This window comes from Cylas formicarius, unplaced genomic scaffold, assembly GCF_029955315.1.
Source record: "Cylas formicarius isolate icCylForm1 unplaced genomic scaffold, icCylForm1.1 PGA_scaffold_4__25_contigs__length_36172078, whole genome shotgun sequence".
In the NCBI taxonomy this organism is placed as follows: domain Eukaryota; kingdom Metazoa; phylum Arthropoda; class Insecta; order Coleoptera; family Brentidae; genus Cylas; species Cylas formicarius.
The window spans coordinates 20,972,836-20,998,645 of record NW_026844334.1 but is presented as its reverse complement, the minus strand read 5'-3'; the positions used below and the strand labels follow the sequence as shown (position 1 = coordinate 20,998,645).

General features: G+C 34.5%; 1 protein-coding gene across 1 annotated transcript in view; it reads right to left on the bottom strand.

The window, feature by feature from the left end:
• LOC132700989 (homeotic protein ultrabithorax-like) overlaps positions 1–19,561 on the bottom strand; it is a 278,304-nt gene extending 258,743 nt beyond the window's left edge. The window contains exon 1 of the mRNA XM_060668595.1: positions 18,544–19,561. Within this exon, the coding sequence (XP_060524578.1) occupies positions 18,544–19,207 (664 nt within the window). The 5' untranslated portion in view covers positions 19,208–19,561. The remainder of the gene's footprint in view (positions 1–18,543) is intronic.
• Between the last annotated feature and the right edge of the window lie 6,249 nt (positions 19,562–25,810).

Below are 25,810 nucleotides of genomic sequence, written 5' to 3'. Positions count from 1 at the left end.
ACTGGAAGGGTTACAGAAAAAAAGACAACCGTCAATACTCACTGACCAGAATGGCAAAATTATTATGGAAATTTAAGAAAAACTAAGAACATGGAAGAATTACATAACAGAATTATTCGATGATGACAGAGATATAAACAGAAGAGTAACAGAACAAGAAAACAGTGGATCGGAAATAACTAAAGAAGAGGTCATCCATGCTATAAAAATCACAAAAGATGGAAAAGCTGCAGGGCCTGATGAGTTACCCTCTGAAATTCTCAAATTGATAGAAGAGGAAAACATACACAGTCTAACAGATCTGTTCAACATCATATACAAAACAGGTATTATACCCAGGGAATAGTTGCTATCAGCGTTCGTCACTATCCCAAAAAAAACATAATGCAAGGCAATGCACAGACTTTTGAGCAATCAGTCTAATGAGTCATACGCTAAAAATATTTCTGAAAGTGATACATCACAGGATATACAAAACATTAGAACAAGATATCAGCGAGACTCAATTCGGTTTCCGAGTTGGCTTAGGCACAAGAGAAGCAATATTTGCCTTGAACGTTCTCGCCCAACGATGTATGGATTTGAATCAGGATCTTTATATATGTTTCATTTTTTTTATATATCATTCATTCATTCAATCTTTATTTTAATCAAAAAGCAGTGGTAAAAATAGAAGGGAATAACACCGAAGAAATAGAAATCCGTCGAGGCGTTAGGCAGGGGTGCGTGCTATCACCGATGTTATTTAACCTTTACTCAGAGGAAATAATGAAACGAGCATTGGACGATGAAACGAAAGGACTAAAAATTAACGGAGTGCCTATCAACAATATAAGATATGCGGATGATACGATCCTGATAGCTACCAACCTAAACGAATTACAGATTGCAGTAGACAAAGTTAATACATCGAGTGAAGAGTTCGGACTGTCACTAAACGTTAAAAAGACAAAATTTATGATAATATCAAAAACAGCACAAAACAATTCACAAATTCATATAAATAACCACTCCATAGAAAAAGTTGACAGTTATAAATACTTAGGTACAATTGTAAATAAAAATAACGACTGCTCTGAAGAAATCAAAACTAGAATAGGACAGGCGAGAACAACATTTGTGAAAATGAAAAGAGTGCTCTGTGGCAGCGATCTCAGCTTGGATTTAAAAGTCAGAATGGTGCGATGCTATGTTTTGTCGGTACTGTACTATGGTGTAGAGGCTTGGACTCTGAAGAAACTGGACATAAGGAAACTGGAGGCGTTCGAAATGTGGTTGTACCATAGAATACTTAAGGTAAAATGGACCGATAAAGTGACCAACATGGAAATCCTGAAAAGAATAAAAAAGGAAAAAGGTAAAAAAGCGTAAACTTCAGTACCTTGGACACGTCATGAGAGGAGAAAAGTACCAACTACTGCAACTGATATTACAAGGAAAAATTCAAGGAAAGAGAAGTGTAGGAAGAAGGCGTCACTCATGGATGAGAAACTTACGTGACTAGTTCGGGTGCACCACAAACCAACTATTTCGGTCGGCTGTGTCACGAATACGAATAGCACTGATGATTGCCAAACCTTCGCAACGAAGACGGCACTTAAAGAAGAATAATATCATATTTAAGATGAGAAATGTCAAGTCAGTAATGGCTTTGCAAAAAGATGGGTATAAAAGTAATTCGAAAATTTGCTAAAAATAATTTGAAGACTTTAGTTTTAAGATTCACAACTCCATATACGAGATGCGTTCAAAAAGTAACGTGACTTTTGTAATTCGGCGCGCTACGTACATTCGATCTTCGATATATTTTTTTTTTATGTTCACTGTTTCAGCCGTTTACTTTTGACAGAAGAGTTAGATGTATTTGGTGTGCTCGGCGATTTTCTGCTGTAAAAAAATGCAGTTTGCATAATATTTTGTGTAAAAAATGGAATGCAGTGTTGGAAAACACTTTAAATGTTGACAACGGTGTATGGTCAATCTACTTTGAGGAAAAAAATGTCTATCAGTGGTACAAGCTGTTCCAAGATGGCCGCGAAGACGCCGATGAAGAACTTCGCTCTGGACACCCCAGCACGTCAATATCTGATAAAAACGTTGAAATTCTGTTCAATAATCATCGAATCACTAATAAAGGGATGGCTGAACACTTCGGCATCTCTATTGGCTCGTGCCATGCAATTTTGTCCGAAGTTTTGGGCAACACCGAAAAAAGCACGCCAAGTTCGATCAAATATCAAGGTTTTGCTTACTGTTAGTACATCAAGAGATCTTATCAAAGAGTATTACCTTGAAGTTATGCGCCGTTTGAGAGAAGCAAAGAAATCGTCCGGAATTGTGGGAAAACAATTCACGATAATGCACCTGCTTACTCATCGTTGCTTGTGTTTAACTTTTTGGCCAAAAACAAAACCACAATCATGCCTCTGTCACCATATTCACCGGATATGACTCCCAACGACTTTTTCCTGTGCCAAAAACTCAAGAAGCCTATAAAAGGAAGGAAGTTTGGAACGCTGGAAGAACTCAAGGCTATACCAGGAAGTGTTTGCCAGAATTGCTTCGAGGATTTGTGTATTATATCTGAGGGGGGGTTTCTTTGAATGGGACAACATTAATTTTGATGAATAAATAAATACTTTTTAATGAAACTTAAAAGTTTTTGAACACACCTCGCACATACAGCCCGACGTAGTTTGAATAACCTGAAATTCTAGCATTGAATGAACCTCCATATTAGTAGCGAGTAAGTCCTTTCCACACATATTTAATTATGATTTCATGCTTAGAAATAAACAAAGCACAGACAACAATATAAATAAGCGCCATCCCTCATAATTATGTAAGAGAGCCGATCAACTAGTTAGGTGTACAGCCGTACGTGGCCACGTGTGACTCCAAATTAATATGCAAAAACAAAAACGGTTGCGAATTGTCGCCAGGCTGTCCAGCAAACGAGTTGAATATTAACTAACAATATTTTCAGGCCGAACGTAACTCATTGGTCGAAAAATTATACCGAAATGGGGCGAGTGCAATTGCAACTGCATCAGTGGTATAAATTGTATCCATCCGCGAAATAGAAGCAATATCTAAGGCACAAACGCCAAGCTCGTGTAAATTTTTCCTTCGATATAGGTCGAGGTACAATTAATATTTTGTCCATGTCCCGCGTACGTGACTTTAAAGAAATAACCAACGGCCGCGAGTGAATGTTTCGACAATATAAGTTCAAAATGTTTGTTTTACGGAATTTAAGATAAACAACGTTCTAACGCTATTTTAATGCAACTTTCTTATCGGCACGGATCGCTTTTTTTTCCGCGATAGTGAACGTTTGAACTAAATATTTTTGCAAGCTATCGCGAACCGTTTGCGTTAACGTTATAATTAAGCTCTGATTAACGGAGGTGTCGATATCGACCCGCGCTTTCCTTTAAAGCTGCAAGCGTCATCAGGAATTCCTTAAAAGACAAACAATTTTTGCTAATTGACTAATTAATTAGATACTTTCAGCGTCCATAATGGCGCTTATGTAGCAAATGACTCCCAATAAGATATGTTTCGTTTGCCACAGTTTTCTTTAATTAATGACCAAAGTCCTTTAATTAATTTAACATTTAAAAATATAAATAAACTTTCAATCGCGTGAGGCTATTTGTTTCATCAATTAAATCAATTACTTATATGTTATTCCTGAAGGGTAACAAACGAGACACGGAAACTTAACCGTTACAAATATGGTTTGTGTGTAAGTTGTAATACATTGCTGATACGTTACAAATTCGCAACTTGTACAAAAGTTTATTTATTGCCACCGATAAAACGTGTAAAAGGTATTTATGAGAATTGCCTGGAAGTAACCAGTTTGGTCTATTTAGTAAATTGAAATGTTACATGCTGGTCCTTTTTCAGTTCTCCATATTGGTTATATAATAGCACTATTCTGCGCGTAACCCTAAATGGCAGGTATATCACGAATGGGATTGGATTTCCCCAAATTTTAATGTCTGTGTTGGAAAATCGAATAAAAATGTATATTAGTACAAACCCCAAACATGACTGAAAAAAATCTCATTTTTTTATCACAATCTATTCGCGATTAGAGACGCTTGTTTAATGCAAGAAAAATCAAATTTTAGTTTTGTAAAGAACAAGAAACTATGAATTATGGCTTTGAGCATTTACAGATATTTAGGATGAGACTTCATGCTAAATAAAAGCATTGCACTAATCATTGTAATATTGCTCATTTGCAAGTAATTTTACTTTTAAAAATATAATTCAGGAAAGGATAAAATAGCATGATCACAATTTTAAAACTAACCATTTTACAGTTTGATATTTTTTGGTACAAATAAAATGAATATCCAATATTATTTACATTGCTCACATTGGGAGCTGCTTACAACTGCTTGGTGCTTGTACTTTTACCTTATCCAACTACATAATGACAAGCATATTTCAAATCGCAAAGTGCATTAGCCTTGAAAATTGAAACAATAAGGAAGTACATTTTACATACACACTTAATGAAGTAGTGACAATTGCTCAAGTGAATCAACACTTTTTCCATGATTTTTTAATGGAATATTAAAATGTCACATTCTCCTAGACAAAAATGAGCAAATCAAGATTGTTAAACTTCGTTTGATGTGCAGGTTAATTATGACACAATTTGTTATAACAATGAGTACTGACAAGAGAAATAAATTCAAGAATGGTAAGACCTGATGAAGCAAAACCGAGATACTAAAAGGATTGTTTCAGCCTAATCAACTCCTGTGATGCCAAAAAACTTAAAGTAAATGGTGCATAAAATGATATTTCAATTTCAACCGAAATATCCGAGTATTACAAAATGTTTTATAAAATACTTATACGAACATTAATTTCGGTCCCTTCAGACAACTAAGACGCAACAATTCAAATATCAAAATCAAATATTCTTCGAATTTTGCGCTAATCCCCAACAAATAAGTTAACTGTTCGATACTACCAAACTAAATAAATATTTTGATACCAGTTTTGGTAAAGAGAAACGCTTATTTTATACACCTTTTTTACGTATTTTTTAAAATATTAAAAAAATATGTCCCACGTTTTAAATACGAAATTCAATAAAATCTGGTTAATCAATTTTGAATTTATTGTTGAACAGTACAGCCCGTCCTCAACCTTAAGGTATCTTCAATACAATGTCGCACTTTAAGCTAATTAAAGCAAATTTTCACCCAGTTTGATAGGTTTGATGTTTAATAGATCTTCCGAAATCTCGGCAAACATTTTTCAAAATCCCACACCAAGAAAAAGTTTGAGTAATTCAGATTATAACCTCAGTTAATTTTTAAAGATCCGTTATATCATTTTATAATAATCGGGAACACATCCACCGTGATGATGTTTAAGTTACTCGTTTGGTCGAACGCAACAAAATGTCAAAACCACGCTTTCCTAAAACCACAAAATCTTCATCAACGAAAACGTTTCTTTCCTTTTGAAAAAGCGTCATCTACCTGAAATTTACAAAAAAAACTGACGTGTGCTTTAGCACTCTGTATGTTACAAACTACACGTTTCAGAAATCATTATAATAACGCTTTGCAGGTATGAATCTCTGAAAATACTTAACCCACAAATTGTGGGTTAAGTATTCATTTCGACTGTTTAGTAAAATTGCTTAAATCGCGAAGTGTCTGAGAATCATTTAAGAGCGGACGCAGGCGAGCGGCCCACCTCTATCACGTAAACACGACGTAAAGCTCGACGTTATTTTTCAACGGAATGTAAAAGGTTGCAGTGGAAGTTCCGCTGCGCTGTGGGGTTATGGCGCGAACCAAGCCGTAGAACGCCCCTTTAATTGAAGCCTATCCATATGCTCGGCATGGAAATGCGTTCGAAATTTCAGATGCATTATTCAAGAATGCATCGAGTCTGTAACAGGCTCGACAGTCTTCCAATGCGTGCCGCGCTAATCCCAACGCCGTTTGACACGCAGAAATTTCGGTTGGATATTGATAAATATGATTTCAAAGTAGTTGGAAACGAATGATAAAAAGTTGAAGAAGATGCAGATGCCCGAATATGGCTGGCCAAGGCTGTGTAAGTTATGAATTTAATTGTTAAAAGCGCATAAATTTAAATGTGGTAATATTATTGGACCAGGACGTTTAAAGGTGAAAAGTAGGTATTACAAACTCGCGAAATACTAATACACCTCTTCATAACTATTTTTGAGTGTATAATAAAATGGATCGCACCTGGAACTGAGTATGTTGAAAGTAAGAATTAGTCCCTGTTTCATAGAATACAAATTCGATACTAAGAGCTATGCTTGAAGTTCACCACAATGTACCGATTCATTATTTCATACCGAAGTCAAGTAGGTAATGCGATCAATGGTCCGTTAGAGAAATAATTCCACTGACACTACTGAAGCTCCATTCTCAACGGAAAATAGCGAAGCAAACATTCGTAAATTACGTATACTTGTGAAAAATGTGCTAAATTTGTTGATAAGACAATGACTAAATAATTCTCTAAGGTCTACTGACAAAAAAAAATCTCGTCCACTAAAAAATTATAAAAATTGTCGACATGGAAAATTGTATTAAATTTTGAACCACCAAAAAATATGTAAGTATAATGTGGTGAAAAAACTCAGACAGCTTTAGTGTCAGAGTTTCTTGTGCTAAATATTGTCATTGATACTCTGTCACCGATAACTCAGTTTGTCCTGCACGTTTAATGAACATACAGAAGAATTTCTTGTACGGTTTTGTTATTCAATAAAAACAAAGAAATTGCCACTATCTAACTTAAGAAAGAAGTTGGAAACGTATGATGTAAAGGTGAAGGCAGATGCAGAATTTAATTTTTCAAAGCCTTTAAATTTCTATTTCTATGCAGTTCGTTTGCCGGATAAAAGTTAGTATAAAAAAATCGCGAAATAAAATTACCCACACATTTTTATAAATCTCCTTGTGCATATTTAATAATAGACTATAAGTTTTATAATAAGGGCTATACTTAGAACTTCAACACAAATTACCAATCCATTATTTCAATCTTAAGCAGTTTCATTTTCTATAAGTGGGTGATGCAACCAGATTCATGGTCAGTGGATATAAAGAAATAGTTATATTGAAACTTTATTCTTAAAGGAAAATATGAATAAAATTAATTAGCTTATTATTTGTAGATAACTTGGAAAGTTACTAAATAGTTTTGTAAGGTTTACGAACCAGCAATAGGTTTCAGCCATATAAAGTCTCTTTCGAACACCAGATCTTTAAAGAGAACACAGTGTCGTGTTTTTCTTCGCCTAGTCGTTTTTTCGTCAAATGTTTCCGTGCCTTTAACACAGTTCCAATTATAAGAAGTGTCGAAATGAAAAATTAGGGCGAAAATTGAGATGACAAAAAGAAAAATGTGCGCAAATTTGTAATGCGGTATATCTGAATCGATTCAACTCAGTTGCTTCTGCCAGTAGAAGAATTTCTTTCTTCAATATAAAAAAAAAATTATATTTATATCTATAATCTCATGTGGGTCGAAGTAAAAGGAGCTTCTGACGTTCGTAACCATCGAATTACTGCGCAGTAGACAGCTGCGATGCGCTCTGACGTTCTGACGTTGACTACTAACATTTAAGGACTTTTAATTACCGAATGCTGAGAATCACATGATAATATTTCCAAGACTATACGTTGCCAAATCTAAATAACTTACCATGTTTATTTCATTTCGTAAAAAATTGCATTAATCTCTTGAAAGTATGAAATTGACAAAAAAAATAATTTCCATTTGCAGGCTTATATTTAAAACTTAAACAAACCCCTTGTATTAACGTCAAATCCAAATCCAATTGGTTAAACGATTAAGACGGGCAATGCGCTTTTACATCTCCTAATTTGTAGTTTACCTCGATATTATTATTAAACAATGAAATAACCCTTAAAGGCTTTAACAACGGCCAACTATTGTCCCATATTAAATCTGTAGCAAAATACCAAAAATCCGAGAAAACAGAAACTAATAATAAAATTCGCCACACTGCTCGTGGTTCAACTCTCGACTTTAAGGCAATAATTTTCTTGAAATTATCTGCCGTTGCATGCGTTGAAAAACGCACAAAAAATGTTCCTCTTCAAGCGAAAGCCAGTTCGTCTCCTTCCTCCGAAGATAATCATTATAATGATTAAATGATGGCAATCGCTGATCATATCCGAGGACTCCGACCGGACGAACACAGCTAATGACACAATAACCACACGAAATCACTAAAACATGCACTAAAAATCACATGGAACGGCGACAACGATGTTGCTTGCTAGCTGAAGACTGATTCTAGACTAACAGTTGCGCAAAAGGAAGGCCATTGTGGCAATTGAACGGTCCCCCTGTATAAATATGGGCTTTTTCGTTGAAGCTCAGGGACGCCATTAAAAACTGGCTTTTGTAATAGTAGGGTCTACCGACAATATAGACCCATTATTACCTAAAGATTGCCCAACGACTCGGGGCTCTTCGTTCGGGCCATGATTTTGTGAAGTTTATCGGAGCTTCTTTGCGGTTGGTGTTCTTACTATATTTACTATCGGCCGTAGTGTTTGTTTTTTTTACGGAAAGCTAATAAACCACATGATTATCGATTATAAAAATACCAAGTCAAACGGAAACTGTTTTTTGGGCAATGCAAAAATTGAGTATAAAAAAATATGTATTTTATGGAGAACTCGATAAAAAGGGATTGGAAAACTAACCAAAACTGCTAAATCTGGATGGTGTATTAACAATAATAATAATAGAATTCTTAAGCAGTTAAAAAATATATTCAAAGCATAAGGTTTAAATTAGGGAGAGATGGTTATCTGTTGGATGTTGTTTAATAATGGTTTATTTGCAGTCCTTTCCTAGATCCTTTCTATATGGTTCAAAAATACAAGGATTTTACTAGTTCTTTTCAGCGTAGCAATATTCTTTCAATATCTGTAAAATATCCCTGGCATGTAAATTATTATTAGCCAATCTTAACCATCGATATTGTACAACACCGTAAATACGACAATAAAGAATAATAAATTATTATTATCTAGAGACAAATATTCATCTAAAGCCCACGTTTGGTTTCAGAAGAAATAAAACAGGAGTTTTCAAAATTGTCCTGATATAGATTTTTTCAGTATCTGCTTCAAAATAGACCTTTCCATATAAATTGCAAAGAATAATTTTATTTTAGTTATTTATTGGGGAAAAAGAAAAATAATCTTTAATAAAACCATTTTATAAAATAAAGAATAGTGAATGTTTAAAAAGACGGTAATTGTACTATGACTAAAAACTAGCTAAATGCAAAAACTTTGAACATATTTGGAGAGAAACGTGAATTGTTTGTTACTTATAGGTTATAACCTTAAATTTTTAAAACATAAAAAAGATCCAAAAAAAATACGTTAATATTACATGCTACTTGCCCCCCTCTTGCTCATAGTTCATTTTGACGTTCATTGGGTGAAAATAAGAAACGATTGTGATATGGTTATTTTGATAAATTGTTATGAGTAATAATTTTCGAAATTAACATTTTTTGCAACATGTTTTTAAAGAAATGTGGAACACAAAGACAAACCAAAAATATTGGACATTAAGCTGACCAGCAAGGGACATCGACCCAATTGATGGAACTTAAGAGTGTAAATAAATCTAAAGTCAAAAATACATAAAACGCTATTGTGTGTAAAATAAAAAGCCCTTATAATATAAAAACAGTAATAATCAACAAATAATATTTAGGTATATAAAGCTAGAGTATTTAAAATAGTTATTCTTAACTGCAGATTTCATTTATATTTAGTAAATTGTTAATAACTGTGTGTGTCCTCTTTTAATACACATTGTTTCATTGTATTACATTTTGCATGTTTCTTAACACGGATTTATACAAAGTTTGTTAATTTTTAATTGTATGTGTTTACGACTGCTACCTACAATTCCCTTCGAAAATATTGCCATTAAGCGAACAAAAAAACACGTTCGGACGGGATTCCCTTTTAAATTAAATTATACTAAGTACCTAAAGGTATGTCCCTCTTTCCTTGATCTTTAAGAAAATATTTATTTTTTAGCGGAGCTGTGTCGAATCAGTACCGAAAAAGGTAACTTGATTTTCCTGTCACTTGGTCTCATTTTTTTTTAAATACATTCCTCGAAATCAAATCCATACGAATGCTCGACAAATATGGACTACGCGCAAAAACCCAGGCAGGTGTACAATTAGTACTGACTAGTAGGCCAGAATTCCGTTCTGTGTCTTTTGTTCGTGATTAAAAATAAAGTCATGAAGGTCTCGAGCCTCATGCGGATGATCTTTTAAAACTGGATTTTGAACCACATTGACGGTTCGATGATAAATAAAATTTAAAGTAATGAGGTTTTCATGCAATGCTGCGATCCTAGATTCTGGCCTCGTTATAAAAAGTAGGCCCATAATATTCTACAATCTACAACAATATTACTAGGCGGAAACACCAAGTTAACTGAAACACAAAAAATAAAATACTATCAAAAATCATGCAGATAAGCGAGTATACTGTCTCGCTTGAAATAACGTACACTTAGGAATTCTTTTCTCTTTTAATATGTTCGACTATCGAAATAAAGTTATTATTTTATTATTGGAGCCCATAAATTTTCAAGATTTCCAGGCAGGTACCTATATCTCTGGCCGAACTTTTTTAGATTTATGATGGTTATAAACGGTCAACCTTACCGTTAGAAACAGTCAGCAGTCAATACGTTTCTAACGACTTTATTAGAATGGATTTTTTTGTTTATATGATTTAATATAATTTCACGCCAAAGCACATTTTCAAATTTCAAGAACGCGAACACCTTTTTTAATTTTTTTAACTATTAAACTTCAAACTTACAGTTTTAGAAAACGTGCATTAAGCGAAAATGAAAAATAATTGTCATGAATACTGGGTGTCGTATTATATTTGTGTATAACATTTTCATTATTAAAGATATTTAATATTTTTTATTAAAAAGAAATAAAAAGGTGTTCTTGTGGACCCTAAAACTCTCCTAACGTCTATCATATGTCCAGCCTACGATGTGATTTTTGAATGAGGATTTTGAAACTTGGTCAAAATTTCAAAATCTGCAAAACTCACGTGCGCCTAAATTATATCAAAACAGCAAATAATATTAATAATAATAATTAAATAATTAATAATAGCAAAACAGTACATTTTTTAACAACAACTTAGTCTCTATCGCCAACTGAATTTGTAAACGAGTGAGTTCGACCATAAAAACGGATGTAACCAAAAATGCTAGAATTATATATATTGATAAATTATTTATTGATAATAATTATAATCTCAATAAATAATTGATAAATTATTTATTGAGATCAAGATAAATTGAGATTAACACAAAAATCAGGCTTATAGATTCTGAGAAGATGCGTAATCCAGTACCATAGAAATGTGTATCTTTGACTGTTCTCAGGATAACCTATACAGAAAGGACCACGAATTTACAAATAATCTCAATAGTTGCTAGAGAAATCACCCTGTCTATGGTTCTGGAACACTATCGTAGTACCCATTGCAACATGGGAAGAGCAACAATTACATTGCGTTGATCCAGTTGGCTTAGTTACTTTTCGTATGCCGCCAAAAATTTCATTTTCTTCTTTTGTTTTTTTTTTCAATTTCAGATTTTTGCAATTTGTTTTTCGGGAGCCTTTGTGTAATTGACACTTTGAATAGTTCCTTGCTTTTGGTAGTAAGCGATTTTCTTTTAAAAAACCTGACAAAACCAACGTATTTTTAACCTCAATGATATTTTCGTATCATTATAAGAGACAAAGAAAACCCGACAACGGAGCGCTTAGTGTGACGTGATAACACCAGATTTTTTAAATTATTTCTAGAAATTTCACGGGATTCCGGTGGAAAAATTTAAAGCAATTTCAGGAATAATACGCCCACCGTATAAAGTAACAAATTAAGATTAATAATAACAATTCCAAGTAAACAAACGAGATAATACCAATCAAGATAAACAAATCCAACGAACACACTGGGTGTGAGACTGATTGATAATTAAGCGGCACAAAATCCTCGACTACGTCCGAATCGTATTCAGGATCTCACCGAGTCCTCACTATTATGCCATAAAGGCGGAGTAATAGCTTTGTTATGATACCTGCTCCATTACGAGCTGCTATTTTATTATTCCACGTCGATTCGAGCACTCACTCACTACATCAATCGCTAATTTTATTATTAAGTGGCTACATGCCCACTGGTCTTTACCAAATCGTCGATTTAATCAAAAACGATTCTTTATCGTATGCAAACATCGACTCGCCGTCGCTACAAATCAACTTTATGGCGTTCGTTCAATTGATTTTTTTTCGCGTTACGTGCATGCTAATAAACTGGGCATAAAACGCTCGGTTGATTGATTTGAAAAAAAAAAGATTATCTCCCAAATGAACGTGTTAATTAATCCCATTAAATTAGAAGTAGGTTAAGACGGCTATTCAATTATTTGTGTAAACATTCAAATCTAAAATTTTTAGTATCTCCGTGTTCTAAACGGAACCCGACAGAACAGTTTTACTGATCTGAGTTGCCTAGCGCACTCGAGTTCCATTGGCTATTTTGGTACCTCTTCTCTATTAGATAATAGGAAAATCCCAAAACTAAATATCCAATACTAAAATCTTACCTTTAGCTTTACTACTTTTGTTTGTACTAGATGTCCCACAAAAAGTAAATTTATGTTTTGTCTTAGAGGATATGTATTTCTACATTTTTCTTCATATATTTTGAACCTAACCTAACCTAATTTTTTTTGTTATTCGTTGTTTTGTTGTTCCTCAATATTTTTTTTGGGTTGGTAACGAAAGTACGCGTATTTTTTTTATTTTTACCCTTATTTGCTAAAGTAAGTGCAATCGTAAAGAGCCTAATATTTCGTATTTTACGATATTATTTATAATTCCTTTTTAAGTATGAAATCGAGCTTGAAGTTTGCTTCGCGTTATAGTCAAAAAAGTTACACTGAGAGATTCGGAAGACAGATAATGAGAACCGTTGCAAGTTTCTTGTTGCTTGCCTAAATTGATTAATTAGTTTTGTTTGAGTATTATATTGTTTACTACATAGGAACGCGCATTTCTGAAGCAATGACAAGTTTTAAATTAATTATATAATAATAATTTTAATGTAATATTGGATACTTTAGAATTTAAAAGGAATAATAGTATATTATGCAACAAGTGCGGTAAACGTCATTTGACTCACGAGTTTATTTGATACGACGGTTAGTTTTGGGTACATTTTCGCAAAACAACACGAATACATTCACTGACATATTCGTCAGAATCGACAAACGTCAAAATTCAAGACGTGGAAAATATCTCCGAAAACATTCGATTGCTCCGAAACTCGTGAGGTAAAATCCCGGAAATGGCCGAAGTGACTCGGATCCGTGGGAACGAAACTGACGTGGTAAATTGATGCTTCCCGCATCCTAGATCGGTGTGTATGTAGTTAGGTGTGTGTGTGTGTAGTTAGGTATTTTAGAGACTGGAGTAAAAAAAATTCCTTTTATTGTTTTGATTTAACTTTTAAACCTAAATGGAAAATTGCTATAATATATCTTTTCGACGCCAATAACAGGCACGAAATGCAAAATAAGAATAAAAAGTACTTGACTAATGTAGCTACACAGGGTGCACAGGGTTATTGGTTACTAACTTTAACAGTTGGCGGCATTTTTTTTGTCAAAAAAGTCAGCCTCGTTTGCGATATACAGGGTGTTCGAAATTCAAAAACGGGTTTTCTTATTTGAGGCGCTAGATAGCAAATTCTTAACATACGCGTGATTGAAGAAATGTATAAACATATTAAATACCATACTTTTTCCATATTAGAGTGTTTTGGCTACATCTAGCGCACTGAGTAACGTGTGACATGACGGAAAAATGTCAAAATACCAGAGCTAAAATGTACAGAAACTGATGCCTCGAACTGACACTTCCTCGCAATCGATCAGGGGAGAACAGGGAATAGAAAAACTCCTGGGGGAGAATATTACAAGGAACATTTTTTAACAACTTAAAGACAACTTTCTCTACATATAGATAAAGATATACAGATCGGACGAGGGAACAGCTGTGAGTACAAAAAGTACAAAAGTTCAGTAAGAGAAAGATACCAAAAATATTTTGGGTCTTGAAAAAATGGATTTTCTTTTTTTAGCCACTATATACTAAATATTAATCACTAAATACTTTATGAAAACACTTTACAAGAAAAGTTTTTCAACAAGATATATTTGTCTATATTCATTATAGTGGTAACGTATAAAGCACAGATCCTACGAGCTAGCAGATAAATACCGATAAAACAAAGTCGATAATGATGATTTGAAGAAAATAAAACTTTGTAAAGGATGCCTTCATCAAATAATTAATTAATCTTAAGAAGCTCCATTGTTGAATCTTATACCTATTAGGTATATTATCAATTTTATTGCAATAATTACATAAAATGGAAATTAAGTAGATACATATTTAAACTTTCAAATAAAAGAAAGTCAGAAATACATTTCACCGGAATTTTAACAGGCACGGCGCTTTCGCCATTTATTCGAAAGTACGTTGAGATATTAGTAAATTTTCTACCATAATACCTGTTTAAATTGCTACAAAAAAACCGACTAAAAGTTGAGCACCTAAACCGTCGTCATCAAGAAACAAACCTTTGGATCTCGAGCCGCTAAATTCGCCGTTGCGCGTCTCATTCAAATTCAAATTTCTTTCGCATAATAATCTACCTCTCGGCGAGATGAACACGCGTAAGGCGTCGCGCGAAGGGAAACTATAGGGGGCGAATTTGTCGAGAAAAAAAAAATATAGGTATTCCTGAAACAGGATGTTCATAATGGAAGCTCTGTCTAAGGCACTTTACAGATAAAAATAACAACAGCAAAAGAAGCAGGATAATCGAAATGAAAATTTTGATCAACGTTATTTAAAAAGACATATTTTGAATTGATTACGCATATTCCAACATATCGAAATGTTATTATTAATTTTTTTATCAAAATTCAATTATTATCAAAAGTGGTGCATGTTTGATAACCATTTCAGGTGCGCAATGGTTTCAAGTCAAACAATATACAGAGTATAAAACTACTTAAGAATAAAGTAACTATTTTTTAATCAGCTATTAAGAAAAGTACTTTAGACTTAAAAATTAACCTAAACCAAGAGAAGAAACAAAAATAAACAAGCAAGATTAAAAGAAACAATTTAAAATAATTTTCAAATATACAGGGTGGTTCATAAATACGTGGGAAATCAAAGGTATATTTTTTTAAATGTATATTATGGATTTAATAGGTACTCCCTTTCATATTCAATCACCCAATGTAGGACTGTTTTGATCTATACTGAGTGTTTTCAAAATCAATAGGGTACTCTTTATTCAAATTTAGCATTTCGAAACACTTCTTCTTAACAAGTAAATAATAATAGGCACATTAAAAACTATAACTTGATTACTAAAAGAAGAGAAGAGAAAAAGGAAGCCTTTTTCAATACATAGAAGTAATTAACAAATTTTACTTTGAATTTTCAGCTGTCCTTGGTTTCGTACAGTTTGAACGAAGCTTCGTATAGAAATTTAATCAAAAATGTGAGTTTATTGCTACTTTCTCAAGAAATTAATGAAATATTGCTGAACGACGCGAATATTCGAAAGAAAATATTATTATTTAAGCGAGAGTGAAATAGGTTTTAAAGGAAATAAACACAACGGCGAAAAAATGTTAATAATTCCGTTTAAAAAAAACCATTGGGGGACGCTACTGAGTTCTCTGGCCCGGACTGTGCCGGACTTTCGTCCGGATGAGCGATGACGGATTGCACTTGCGGCGCAACACACCCCTTTTGTACTCACAGGAGGCAAACCGTGAGGATCTGCGGGGGTAAAAAGGGGTTTGAAAATTCGTACCGTGACAAACACCGACGGCAACTCGACGGTAAAAGTTGGGAAAGGTTAGTTTTATTTTAGAACGTTTTGACGGCGTCCTGAAATATGCTTATGACCGTCAGAAATGTGAAAATCAGCTGCAGTGATGGATAACAAAACTTTAATTATATGCTCACCCCACCAGTTTTATGATTTCTTTGAATTGGAACTTGTTAGATTCAAGTAGTTCTACCAAGATCGCTCTTAATTAATTGATATTTAATTGGATGTCATTAAAATTATTTTGCACCGTGTGTTCCACTAAAAATAGCCCTCGATGTGTCGCAGGAAGTGCCTATCTAGAACAGTCACTATAGCGAATAAGAAAATTATGCCTAGGTAAATAAAGTGGTGAGCAAAAGTTTGATTTGCTTTTATTTAAATTCCAGTAACTCTGAATCGGACTTATCAAAACGCAATGAAGTCAATTTTATGTGTTCTGTCATTTTAATTATTAATTAGTAATCCGTACGGCGTTATTCTGTTATCAATACCCCAGCAAATTAGCCATTTCTTTCATACATTTTCTGAGAATGGTCGCCAACAAGAGCGCTCGCTACTAATGCGGCGTTTTAAAAATAACGTATATTTTTTCCAATATTGTCGGTTTAAAAAGATATCAAAATGCGGATTTCATCCACTCTTTGTGTTTAGCTAAAATTGCACTTACCGATGCATTTAATTTTTTTGGAACACGCGGAATGCTAAGCAAAGCAGCATCACCTAACAATTATTATTGTTACATAAACGATATCCAGGTAGTTTAATTACGATAATTGAATCGTGAGTTGTCAACGTTTAAGTAAAACGAGATCTTATCTTCCCCCACTACTTTATTTTGGTAGATGCGGCGTTATGGTCCAAACAAAGAAAAAATCTGAAATTTGCTTGAGATTATGAAGCCATTATTCCTGTTCGCTAGGCCTATTATTAGTAGGGCATCCTGTCCTGGTTAGCTTAGTCACTTCTACCCAACTTAATAAATGTAATGTTCTCCTCAATTAATGGATTACTTAGTAAAGAGACTTGACAATCGGGTAGTAGCTAATTAAAAAATATAACTTAAGTTGAAAATATTTGTATAGACAAAACCATTTTTCTGTCCCATCAACAAAAAATTCTTGAGTCAGTGTAGCACACCTTAATTATACAGAGATAAAAGGCTGAAAAAAAAAATGAAAAAAATTTACTAAAATTTGTGTTATAAAATTGTGAGGAAGTAAGCCTTTCACAAATATACTTGGTACATAAACATTACAAATCTTACAGATTTACAAATTGTGAAATTCCAACTTTTGAGCGCAGGTTTTAATTTTAGTTGAGTTACTACGAAAGCAATTATTATTAATTATATCCCTACTAATATGCAAGAATGGACGCCTAAAAAGAAACATTTCATGAAAAATGTGAGACAGAAACAGTTCGTAATTTTTTCGGTAACAACAATTTCAACAATAAAGAAATCTCGAAGGAAATAAAAAATGTTTCAAAAGAAACTATCATATTTTCATTTGAAAAAAGCTATGGCATCATGAAACACTTAAGCATGTTGCAACCCCGGCTGAGGGGCTCGACTGGAAACACGGGCGACACCTACCGTTAAAACTGAAAAACTTTTGATCTTATAGTGCCCCTAGTATGACATTAGTGGCGTTAACGACTCAACTAGTGAGATTTAAAAACGCAGTGTGAAGAGGGCGTTTCAGAGGTGAAGAAACCGTATAAAATTGTACCCTTTTTTTTTCTTCAAACGTCACGACGAACTGCCTTGGCGTTTATTTTAAGCCACCCATAGAGAATACAAAGATTTAATGAAATATTAGGTATGTTTGAGGCGGACGAAAATAATCCCGTGTTTTGAAAATGCAAAGCGCATTTTGTTTGAACGCTGTCTTATGTTATCGCGTTTCACTACGGAAAACAAGCTCGTAAAAACATTAATTTTAGGAGTCGTTGGTCAACAAAATTCGGCTCTTCGGCCGACGTAAACGTCGGGCAACGAAAACCGTTTTGCTCGCAACAATATAACAATTTCAGTAGGAATTGAGTGAAAATTATCAGGCTATTTTATCAACTCAATTGCACGATCAATTTGACGACTAATGACATAATTTAAAAATTTCGCCTATCTCGCGGGCAATTTATCGTTGTTTTCGTTTCGACTCGAGGATCTTGACCTCCGAGAGAAATTTAAATTGGCCCGGCCCTTATATAGAGGACGGCATACTAATTTAGTTGGTTCGCCGGTTCTCTAACAACACGAAATAGGCTAGTCGAACAGCTGATCGTCCCTCGCGCCGAGGCCCAAAGTGGAACGACAGAGCGCGAAAATTACCCGCCGCCATTAAGAGGACAGAGACGTAACGCCCGTGCATTCAACCCTGATTTTACACACACTTGACTCCGGTTTTGGGGGGTTTATTACACTTCTTTGGCCGGTGCCCCCTTTTTATTATTTATCGCGTTATAATAGTGCACTCACCTGCTATCGCCATCCACGGATAGAACGTGTGATTCGTCTGTTGGTGAATCTGGGTGCCTACAGGTTGCGACGAGGTCGTGTTTAACGAACAGTTGTTCCACGAAGACAAGGAGTTTGACGTTCTGCTGCCGGTTGCGGCTCCGGGACTTGTCGATGGGTCTCCGCCAACTAGACCGACGGACGACCCATAACTAACCCTCGAATCGGGTGTACACGCGGATGGACGCACCGGTCCCGTTAAACTATTTGCCAAATTGGCGGTTCCACCCGAAGCGGCGCTCTGCCAGACATCTTTTACTGCTGCCGCGGCTACCACGGAAGCGTAACCGTTTTGGTCCGCGTTTCCTTTTGAACAATCCGATTTTGCTGCGGAGTTGCTATAATTTATCGAGTTTTGCTGCGCGTCCGACGCCGAGTAAAGTTTGCACGCGGCCGCAGCTACGGATGCGTCGTAGGGTGAGTCTTGAGGCGGCCTGGCCTGTAAGGAATGTGCCGCGTGATGGTGTTGAGTTGACGCGTACGGAGACATCCCCAAACCGAGGGGGAAAGGCCTGTAGGCAGCTGCCGCGGCCGCCGCACTCTGGTGATCATGGTGCGTTACCGAACCGGTACCCTGATGATGGTGGCCTCCGTAGAAGCCACTCTGTTCGAAATAGGAGTTCATAATTGCCGCGTTAATTTTGCTGACTATTTGTGATCCCTCAAGGCTGAGGGATATCCTGTCCACGGAGAAGAAAAAAAAACCAAAACGAAAAAATGTCACGAGTCCGCGCGGGGTAAATAAACAAACACCGTGTTTCTGTCAATATTTTGCACTCGACTCACATAAAAATGCAAAACGCATCGTTGACGGTCACCGCCGGCCGTGTGTGGCAAACTCCCAATTTGACAGAACGATTATGGTTACGACGTAATAATAATAAAAGTGGCCGATAAAAGTTGGGCCGAATAACGCACGACTCTGTTCTGGCACACCGCGCGAATGTCGAGTCCGGAATGCTAACGTTAACTAGCTAGATCGCGGATCCGACTTCACTGTGCACTGGAGCAGACTCCGGCCCACGTTGCCTTCCCGGCCCATTCGCGCTCACGCTTTTCATCGCGCTTTCTCGCTCGCCTCCTGCTGCTCCCCCTCTGCCCCACTTCTTTGCCTCGCGCGCGCACACATACACACACGCAAGCAGGGAGCACGCGGCCGTAATAACAGTCCCGCTCATTATTACCTGACGCTAAAAACGCTACCTGTTTTCTTTTAGGAAAACCGCCACGGCAGGACCAAATTCGGATGTGCGTTTTTGTGGCTACAATCGGACCTTGTAGACCTCTAAGACAACGGCAGACTTTTTCCAGAGTTATATATATCAATTATGCGAAATTCGGGCTTAACCGACTTTCTTTTTTTTTTGCAATAGCGTAGCGACGAATATCGAGATAAGAACGTCCGCGAAATCCAAACGTAAACAAACGAACGCGGGAGAAAGAGAGGTCCGAGAATTCGGTGTAATAAAGAGGCGAATAACCGTACAATGGAAGGGATCATAAACGAACCAATGGCGGGGGCATTCGTCACGTAAGCTGGCGCCCACTTTGAATGTTGCGCAAGGATGTCGTGGCCCCTAACGTTCTCATATTTACCCTCCCCTCTCGGATCGGTCTGTCCTTGTCGCGCGCGTTGAGCTTTGAAGCGCGGGCTTCTGGCTCCCTCTATCTGTAAAGTGCTCGACTAGTGGGTAGCAGACACTTTGGGACTCTCGAATGGGCCACATCAGGGAATATTGCTCGTTGGATTCGGCCCGCAGCAGATAAAAACTCCCGTCTAAATTAATACTTGAAGTCGTTTGCGATAAAATCGGAGAAGACGGTTTTTCGCGTTTTTCCCGACATAGCAAAATGGTATTTTGCGATCGTACGGTGTGCAAAAACAATTTGCAAGAATCGGAAAAAGTTGGAGAGTAGCCGCGAGTGCTACATTTCAAAATGTACTCATGTTATCTTTCTAAATAATATGTTTAAATAACAACAACGATAAAATCCAAGTCGCGCCTACCAATTTATCACAATCAAAACTAGTTTTATTCATTTATACGGGGCAATGTAATAGCGTCAACGAATTAAGCAAAATCGTTTATAAAACGATAAAATAATTATTATCATAATTGGTCTAATGTGCAATAAAACGCTCGTAAAAGTTTTAATATCATTTTTAAAGCATAAACAAATCGTTTTGTTTTTATATACACACAATTCGCCACAACGAGCGTAAAAATTTTACGATGTTTGGCACGCGCCCGCCGCCATGTTTTACGATGTGCCGAAGCCATAACTTCGTTGACGTTACTATTGGTGACATTTACGATCACTCAAATGCCAATAAAACGTTTTCTTTTACAACTATATCTTTAACCTTCTTGCATACAGAAAGTGCCGAACAGAGATAATTTTACGGGTCCATAGTCGGTTAGTAAATGTACTTACTTCATTCATTTATTCATTCTCAGGCAGTCGATAAGCTCTTCGATTTTGATCAAATTTATTTTAGATTAAATTCAATGACAGGACTAAATAAATAAAGACCCATACGGATACAGAATATGGAAGAAAATAGGTGCTGCTAATATGTATTTATTATTTGCTGTGTATTGATTATGACAGTTATTTGTGATATTTCCAGTAGATTTCCAGGATTTCATTATTTTTCTAATTTGCAACACCGCTTGTTATATATATATATATATATATATATATATATATATATATATATATATATATATATATATATAAGCGCAGTTCTTGTATAGATATATCAAATCAAAAGCTCATATACATCAAAACAGAGATACTCAGTCAGAGAAGTTTTTCGAGAACCCAAACTACAACAAACAATAAGTTGCAGTTCTTTAATCCTCTTTCTAACGCAGTTAAAAATTTAAGCGTTTTGGTTAGTTTGGTTAAGAAGTAAATATGATATTATTAGATTGTGACTTCTAAGAATATTACTCACATACATTTTATGCTAAATTGGCATTCTTTCTTTTTTTTTTAGGTTTGGGAATTTGTATTATGTGTAGATGTAGATGTAGATGGATATCTACAAAACTTACAAACTCTGGAAACCCAACAATCTAGGCGTAGTCAGTCCTTATAATTATTATTCATTGTAATATATATCTCGACTTCATATTTATCTACTTAATTCAATAAATACTTCTATTACTATTAAGTACATTTAATCCGCAACTCTATAATATTTTTATTATCAAAGGGACGATATTAAGGCGTTTGACATTCGCAAACATTTCTTTCAACATTTCTACTTGAAAAGAATAAGTACATGTGCATGTGATAAAAATGAGTTGAACATTTGTAGCAAGAATATGCGTTTTTTTCATGAATGAATGTCAAAGTAGAAGATTAAAAATATTTCATTTTTTCTATTTTGGAATGGTGACCAAAATGTGTAAAATTGCACGAGCTTTCAGTCAAATATGTCACTTTTCATACACCAAACTTACAATAAACTGTCAAATAAACCTTAACTAAAATCATATAGTTGATCATTTTTTTCTAATACTAGTCCATTATACTAATAGTAGTATAAGACATATAGTATGGTAATATAGTTGTGTTCATTTGCCATTTATTTTTCTAATATTTCTTTTTATTTTACGTAAAAAGTATTTAAAGTGCTTCTCCATCATTTTCAAAAGTAAACAAAAATAATCAAAATTAAGAACGACAGCTAGCTATTACTGAAAAACCTTAGCTGTGTCTAACATTCGGTAGCGTACTATTGCCAGTCGCTGATTTCTTTAAAGCTTCCGACAAAAAGGTTCATTTTGGCTTGCCCGAATTTTATAGTGCTTTTACGAGCAACATTATGGCAAACATAATGATCACTTGTAAAAAGCTGCTGCTGGGTCTATTTAGACGGTTTTATGGGTTTTTATAAGTCATTATAAGACGAATGATCTGTTAATTTTATGGCAAAGCCCTTAGTTTTACACGGACATTTAAATATAATAAAATTTACGGGGCGGCTTTATGTGATTTTACGACTTGTATCACGCTATTAAAAACTCCGGGCCTGCGTATCATTTAATAGAACAGGGGAAGTAACGAATTTGAAAAGCAATTATAGTTTTTCAGATACACTAATTTTTTCAGTGAATTTGAAGAATTATTCTTAGATATTTGAATATTAAGAAAAGATTTACAATCGTTATACAATTTCTGTGAACAGCACTGCCGCAACTGCATTACACAGGCATTTCGAAAAATCTAGAAACTTATATCGACCGAGGTCTCATACATTCGCAGATGACATCTGTTTGCCAAAACATCTTGATTTTATTTCTTTTATGACAATATTAAAGGTAGCCCTCCATTGAAAGTATCTGTTGTATGAATGTTCGACTTCTTTTCAAAAAGCCCCCTTCTAGTAGTCGAATAATAAGCTTTACTGTGATTCCCCCATTTTAACCATTTTACACTGGAGTGGTTCAATGTGCAATAAAATATGAAAATGTAGTATTTTTTTACTATTGCGATTTTAAAATTTTTAAAATGCCAAATATTTTTCCCCAGTAAACTACAAACAACATACTGACGATCTGCAACGCATTTTCAAAGAATGCGATACAATGTAGTCGCAGTGGTTTCAAAAACAGTTGACAAACAAAATAAAAAATTTGAAAGAACAGCTTGGGCTGGTCAATAGTAGTGTCGATTAGTTAAAACAAATTGCAAATATACACAAATCTTTGGACTAGTGTGTGAGGCGCATGTTTTAAATTGTTGCACTAATATAGGTTATCTTAATTTGATATTTTATTTTATCCACATGTTTTTGGCATTAGAAGTGTTTATAAACTTCTTCATAAAAATTTTATTTGGGTGCAATTTCTCTTTACATTACTTTATTGCAGTTATTATTATTATTATTATAGATAACATCGTTTCAATGTTAGATATCAATTTAGAACAAAATTGAAATTATAATAATAACATTATTTAACTAGTTCTTGATCGAGTTCTCGACAAAACTTTTTAATTGATTAACTATTTAACAAACGTAACTATGGGCGAGAAAGTAAGTAAAATATATCTAATGATGTCAAGTGTTCGACTTATTATTTCTACAATTCATTAGAATAATCCAACAAACACCAGCAATAATTTCTGCCGTTAAAACTTGTTTCCACTACTAATAAATATCCGAAATTCCCAAATCCCCATTAATTAAACAATTTAAGTGACAATATTACTATTATATGTTGACATCACGTTATACACTGACGGACATTTAATTAACAACCGCGCCTCATTATTTATTTATATTATGCAAATTTCAGTGGCAGCGCCCATTAAAGACAAATTAACTGAAACCAGTCGTAAATCGACAAGTAATTGCACGTTTGTACGTTTAAAATGTTCGCTAAAAGCGCGGTCTAAATTAAACTCTGGCTCGGGAAAAATCCATCACTCATTTCTAGGATTTCTATTATAGTTTTGTCAATGTTTTTTCACGCGGAAGTCAGCAAAACCGCAGAAAATGTCCCATGCACTAGAATAATACAAAACTGGCCCAAGACAATTCAGACAGAGGATAATTTAATTATAACAAGAATAAATAGTATTGAAGCTGATGTTACGTGAAAGCATTATTGACTGAACCTGCGCTGACGTCACCTCACAGTAGATACAGTAAATGAATTGCGATTTCAAATCTTGTCACCGTAAATGTTACGATATCCACAATAATAATTCCAACCTCAAAAAGAAAATTATTATTAATTAAAAAATTATCTTCACATCTTCAAAATTATTTCCGGTTTCTTTATTGCAATAATTAATCGTACACATATGCCATACTTATCCTCTAAATCTCAGTAATGAACAATAACAGTTAAAAGTTATTAACCCGAGTCTACATAATTTCAATACATTCGTTGTTCGACAATTATTTACTGTCCTTTGACGTCACTGGAAGCTATATTTTGTTCTCTACAGAGTATCCGAAAATGACGAGCAAAAAATGTAAGGACTGATTAATATTAAACTACATATACTATTTTTTCAAGTATCTTCTCAAAAATAAATAAATAAAATTGTTTTAATGAATGTCCCTTAAAAACTTTTTTCTACGTAGATTGTGTAGATAATGTTTCTTTTGTATTTTTAGACCAAATTTGACCTAAAATTTTTATTGTTCTCAAACTTTTTGTTTAAAGATGATTTAAAAAGTATCTTCTTTTCATTGCATTTATGTTTAAATTATATCAAACCATATTTTTAATTTTCGTTAATGCCTAATAGTTACTAATGCTTAATAAGTTTTTCGTTGTAATCCAATTGTAATCCAATTTACCATTAAATTTCTTTCAAGAAAACCCATTGGTTTTCGGAGCATGCTTTCATAATTAATAAACATAAACAAAAATTGATCGCCATTGGTTAATAGCGTGGAAATGTAAAAGTGCAATTTTCTGGGAAAAAGGTTGTTTTATTATCGTATAACAGGAGAAACTTTTTTAATGATCTTTAATTGTGAGCTTTTAAGATTTGTAAAAAAGTTTGACCAAAAAATTTGAGGAGATTTTCTTAAAGTCAGGAAACTAAGGCCCGTGGGCAATAAGGGTTTTACGACAAATTTTGACTAAAAATAACAAAAGTAACATCTCTAACAAAGAATAGTTAAAACATTTGGGAAAATTTTTTAGAAAATATTTTTTTGATTTAAAACCATCCTATATGATCTTACTAATTGTTCGAATTAAATTTTTTGCTCATCATTTCCGGACATCCTCAATATACATAAACGATATTGGCTAAACGAAAACCAATTGCGAACTGTGGAAAATCACAAATTATTCGCTTTTTTTTTAATATTGTTTCCTTATGCAAACATTTAATGGCAACAAAATTTTCGTTCGTGTTCTAAGCAAAACCCTGTTTTTAGCTCGTGTTTTTGGAGACAAATATGTTTGTGTTTCGAAGTAAGTTCTTTCATTAGACAATCAAATTTCGATTTTAATTCTCAATTTTAATCCCTCATAGTATAGCTTCGTTGCAAATGTAAAGATAAAATTCATACATAGTGCACTTCTAGTATACTAGCGTATTGATGTTGTAAATAAAATTTTATACTTAACAACGTTATTTTCTGAATTTTACAGCCTTTGTCATAAACATCCGTAAAGATGAACCGAAAATTCCGAAGGTGCCCTACGCAGCTCCTCCTAGCGGACGGTAGTCGAACCATAACCTC